At 41.0% G+C, this 5,050-nt stretch overlaps 1 protein-coding gene and 1 long non-coding RNA gene across 2 annotated transcripts; both read right to left on the reverse strand.

The window, feature by feature from the left end:
• Positions 1-508: 508 nt before the first annotated feature.
• Positions 509-1,865, reverse strand: LOC141817857 (uncharacterized). Its single transcript, XR_012600872.1, has 4 exons — positions 1,764-1,865; positions 1,415-1,611; positions 1,234-1,323; positions 509-574 (listed from the first exon to the last, which is right to left on the reverse strand). It is a non-coding gene; the product is annotated as an uncharacterized LOC141817857 (long non-coding RNA).
• Positions 1,866-4,571: 2,706 nt separating this feature from the next.
• On the reverse strand, positions 4,572-5,036 carry LOC141817858 (protein NRT1/ PTR FAMILY 8.3-like). Its single transcript, XM_074705482.1, has one exon. The coding sequence runs from the start codon at positions 5,034-5,036 to the stop codon at positions 4,572-4,574; it is 465 nt and encodes a 154-aa protein (XP_074561583.1).
• Positions 5,037-5,050: the final 14 nt, after the last annotated feature.

Consider the following 5,050-nt stretch of genomic DNA (forward strand, 5'->3'; position numbering starts at 1 on the left):
CAGTGGATATAAAAAGAAATATCCTATCACCCAAAGGTGTGTAGCATAAAATGCAGCAAATGTGTGCTGCATTAGAGATACTACGACTTATGCAGAGGGGAACAACAAAACCAAAAAAAAAAGTGCATGAAAAAAAATATGAAGTCTGATGAACACTTACACAAAAACAAATAAAGAATTGTCAGGATGGTATCATGATAGCTAAAGGGTTCAAAAAGAAACATAGAGAAACAAGAAAGGTTAGTCTACAGTGTAGTGTCTCCAGAAAGTTTGATTAAATTTTAGAAGAAATATGAGATCTCCAAGTGGAGTTTCAACATTGCTATTTTCAGTCTATGGCCATTGTCATGGGCATTGGAAGTCTCGTTTAACTGCAAACTGATTGTCAAGAACTGACAAGAAGGACCCTTTCAAGCTCCCGACTTGAATTCAAACATGGGTGTGTTAAACAATAAAATTTCCAAATTCCAGGATCAGAGCAGACAAATGACAAGAAAACTGCAATCACCTTAGCATCCTCTGCTGATGAGAATGTTACATAGCCAAATCCTCGAGAACGACCAGTCGACCGCTCCTAAATATGATTGATCAATTAAAAGAAAATTCAATCATGATATGGAGGTAAATAAAGCATCAGAATTTTTTTTAAAAAGGATACCAGTAAAATCATTCAGGACAGCCTAATGCTAGCAATAAGATAATACAATAGTACTTCGACATCTCATAAATTTTCTATGTCGTATTGAAAAGAAGGTTTCTCAATTCATAAATATACTACCCACAAAAGAGAGAAACAATATATTTTCCTAACATATGCTAGGCAATTGAAAAAGGGTAAATAGACAAGAAGAAAATAATAATTACCAACCTCCATTTTGACAGGTCAACATTGATCTCAAATATAGTCAAAAAATCATTACCACCTTTGCTCAAAACCTTATTAAAAATTGAATAACAAAAGACTTTTTTATAATAGAGTCAAAATAGCACTTGATGGAAGTAGCAAATTTGTCAGGCAAAAATATCAATTTGGTTTAATATTTTAAAAAGTATATATAAATATTATTTATTCAATAAGACAATTTCGTTTAATAGACACCAATGGCACTAATGGTGTTAAATTGAATACAGGATAACTCCTCTATCATAAATAGACAAATTTGGACTAATTAACTGTCAAACCTTGACAGCTAGAGCAAAATATTTCAATACGCAAAAGTAGATCAAACTTACCTTCATGACCACACAATCATCCATAGGCCCAAACTTGGTCATGTATTCCCTCAAACCTTCCGTATCCACATCCCATGGGATTCCAAGAACCTAAATGGAAAGCCCAATGCAATCGGTGAAACTTTCTTTAAAGTAGAAGGGAGCTAGAAAAATAGAAACAGCTTCGATCAGAACTACTTACCACGAGCTTGTTGGCCATGATGGGAGTAGAGTGTACAGGTCAAGGATAGCGAGAGACGCTATCTCTAACTTTATCGCTCACTTTATCTCTCTCCTCCCTTTCCGTCACTTAGTTCCCTCAAGATGGCTCTTTACGTCTATCCCTCTAACCTCTATCTCTCTCTACAGCACTCTCTCAAGTCTCAACCTCTCACTCTCCTGCAGAGGACCACACAACGCACAAAAATCGTTTGATTTCATTTCGTACTTCGAATGATATCCCCTCCCTCCACTTTAGGAGAGAAAGGGAAAAGAAGAGGAAGAGCAGGAAGAAGAGGCCATAGAGATCTCGCGCTCACGAACGCTCTTACCTCGCCGCTTCGGTCGCTCTCTCGCCTGCCTCCTCCGGTGGCCGAGTTGTCGCCGCCGCACGCTCCCTCGTCCGCCGCTCTCTCCCTCTCTCTCTTCTTCGCTACGATTTGGGAACAGAAGCAGATCGACAGGCTATTAGGGATTGGAAGTTGGAACGAGAGATAATTTAATCACACCCGTCCATTTACAGGCACTACAATAAAAATTATATTTTGGAAGGAAAATAATCTTTTCTCACGAAGTCCATATTCAAAATATTAGTTCCATAATGGTTGATCTTTTTATTATTATTATTTGAACGTTTTACTATTATATAATGATAAATCTCAGTTAGCTTTACTGACTATTTTTGAAGTGATCGATTTGATCCCATAAAAATTTTCCATCGGTTATTAAGATAAATCAGCCCAGATACTTAGCATCCTTTGATTGCGCTTCTCATTTAGAGAAAAATTCTTACAAATACGTCATAGCTGGATGACAATTTAGATGTCCTACCGTGGCACCATTGCCCCGGGAACTTTGAACGCTTTACTATTGCATTATATCCATGAAGTAGAATTACCTTATTTATATATTATGATGAATTTAATTAGCTTAAAGTATTAAATTAATTTTTTTCATCACGCAAATAATCAATCATGATCTTGTTTTAAAAAATAATATATTAATTTGGCTTCCATGATGATTATAGGTGAGGAGATAAATCGAAAAGTTACAATTGACCATGATGAAGGAAAGTATAGTCTCGACTTCGTCGAAATTCGATCCTTACCCCGTCATAACCAACTCAACTATACCCCAAGGGCAATATAAAAACATATTCATATGTCTTGTAAGATTGATATGAAGTTTCTAAGGCATGATTGAATTGATTACTGTTGGAAATATGAATGGAAATAGTTGAAGGACAACTTGGTTGGTTTATATTGTATCATAAACATTGATGTTGTGAACAAATGCAAGGGGAGAGACTCTCTCTCACGCGTGGGTGCGCAGGGGGTGCAAATCAAGGGCCCGGATTGCACTGTCCGCAAGGTAACTTGTGTGCGAGCGCGACCTGAGCGCGTTGAATGTCGGACCGGTCAGGGCATAATTTGCCCAAGCAGATGAACCAACATTTTGCCATTCCTTTCAATTTTTGTAACGTTGGCTGCAATGAAACGGACACGCAATGAAACGGACAAGAGTTATTACCTAGCGTTGAAACGGACAGAATTAATTAGACGTTTCGAATCAAGCCATCAATTCCACCATTAATCTCCAATTAATTGGAGATATGGTGCGAGGTTATAAAAGAGGCAGCGAGGCAGCGATGGGAGACAACAGAGTATTCTCGATCCCTCGCTCCCTCTTTCCTCTACTTTCCCCTGTGATAGCCTACGGGTGTAATCAGTTCGCCGACAACGATCTGTGCTTGATCGTTTTCCGGTTCTATCGTTGTATCCTAGGAAATAGGCGTCCATCATTACCTCTAAGCACCGCCGGAGGAGACAAATCTGTTTTAAGGAAACTGCGTTGAATGCAGGTCTCGACCATTCGGCAACTCGGCTCGGCCATTCGGTCATTCGGCAACTCGACTCGGCCATTCGGCAACTCGGCTCGGCCATTCGGCCATTCGGCAACTCGGCTCGGCCATTCGGCCATTCGGCCATTCGGCAACTCGGCTCGGCCATTCGGCAACTCGACTCGGCCATTCGGTCATTCGGCAACTCGGCTCGACCATTCGGCAACTCGGCTCAGCCATTCGGCAACTCGGTTCGGCACTTGGCAGTTCGGCCACTCGGCGGTTCGGCCATTCGACAACTCGGCTCGGCCATTCGGCCATTCGGCAACTCGGCTCGGCACTCGGCAGTTCGGCCACTCGGCGGTTCGGCTACTCGGCTCGGCACTAGGCGTTCTGCCATTCGGCTCGGCCACTCTGCTCGGCACTCGGCGGTTCGGCCACTCGGCTCAGCACTAGGCAGTTCTGCCATTCGGCTCGGCCACTCTGCTCGGCACTCAGCTCGACCACTCTGCTCAGCCATTCTGCTCGACATTCGGCAGTTGACCACTCAGCCATTCAGCTCTCTCCGACAAAGTATATAGTGGAACAATTACTATAGAACAGATTTGTTGAAAGTAGACAAGGGTCAAATCTCGATGAAGTCGAAGTAATACCCTCCTCCGTAATAGTCAATTCAGTTTCTCAATTTATCTCTGTATAGATAATCGTGAAGTTGATCATATGGAGTCATTAGAACGGTGGATTCCATCTTTACTGAAGGAAGATTGACATGAATGCTCAGATGACTTTTGCCTAAAATCTATTATAATAAGGTCTAAAGATCGATTTAATATAAACTTTCAAAATGAGAATATCACCCGTTTTGTCATAACGAATGCTTAATTTATACCTAGTGGTGCATTGGATGCAAAATTTATATGTTCAACTAACTTTTCACCATTTTTTATTCGTGCCAGAAGTAATAAAATTATGATATTTGTACAGCTTTCTATGAATTTTTAAAATTGGGTTATTGGACTTTTTAAGCATCTAGTCTACTGCAACGGCATCAAAGAAGGACCAAAACTAGATTAGTTTTGAGTAGAACAGTTTGAAAAGAAGCTAATAGAAAAGCCAATGAAAGTTGAGAACAAATCTAGTGGAATGATAAGCTAATCGAAAGCTAATGAAATTGAAAAGAGGCAACTGTTGCAACGTGGTTTCAACATAGGAAAGATACATTCACATCATTGACTGAACAAAAACAGAACCAATATCAGTTTCCATGTTTCAGGAATAACTTTAACTGAGTTTTTGGACTTCAAGTAGCCTTCTTGCTCGTGTACCTGGTTGCACAGGCGACATACACCAGAAGGTTCAAAAAACTCAGCCCAGCAAGAAGCCAGAAGTAATAATCTAGGTGCCCCTCGTTCAAATTGTCAGGAATCCATCCGGTCTGGCCTCCTCGAGTTGTTATCGATGCTACTACAGTCACAATGAAGGAACTCAAGTAGTTTCCAAGTGCAGTCGTGAGAAGCGATAGTGCACTGCATAGACTTCTCATTGCATCGGGAGATTGATCGTAGAAAAATTCAAGTGACCCAATCAATGTGAATACTTCGGCTGCTCCAACTAGAAAATACTGTGGCATCTGCCATAAAATGCTCAAGGGGACAGCCTCTTTCTCATGAATTAAACCCTCAGCCTTGGCGATGTCCAGTCGCCAGATCTCGACCACTGCAGCTGCTGCCATAGCTAGTATGGAGACGAACAGGCCGATGCCCATCCTTTGCAATTCTG

The sequence above is a fragment of the Curcuma longa genome, unplaced genomic scaffold, assembly GCF_044706935.1.
Source record: "Curcuma longa cultivar G26 ecotype Majalengka, Jawa Barat unplaced genomic scaffold, ITB_CL_G26_1.1 contig_22225, whole genome shotgun sequence".
Classification (NCBI taxonomy): Eukaryota; Viridiplantae; Streptophyta; class Magnoliopsida; order Zingiberales; family Zingiberaceae; genus Curcuma; species Curcuma longa.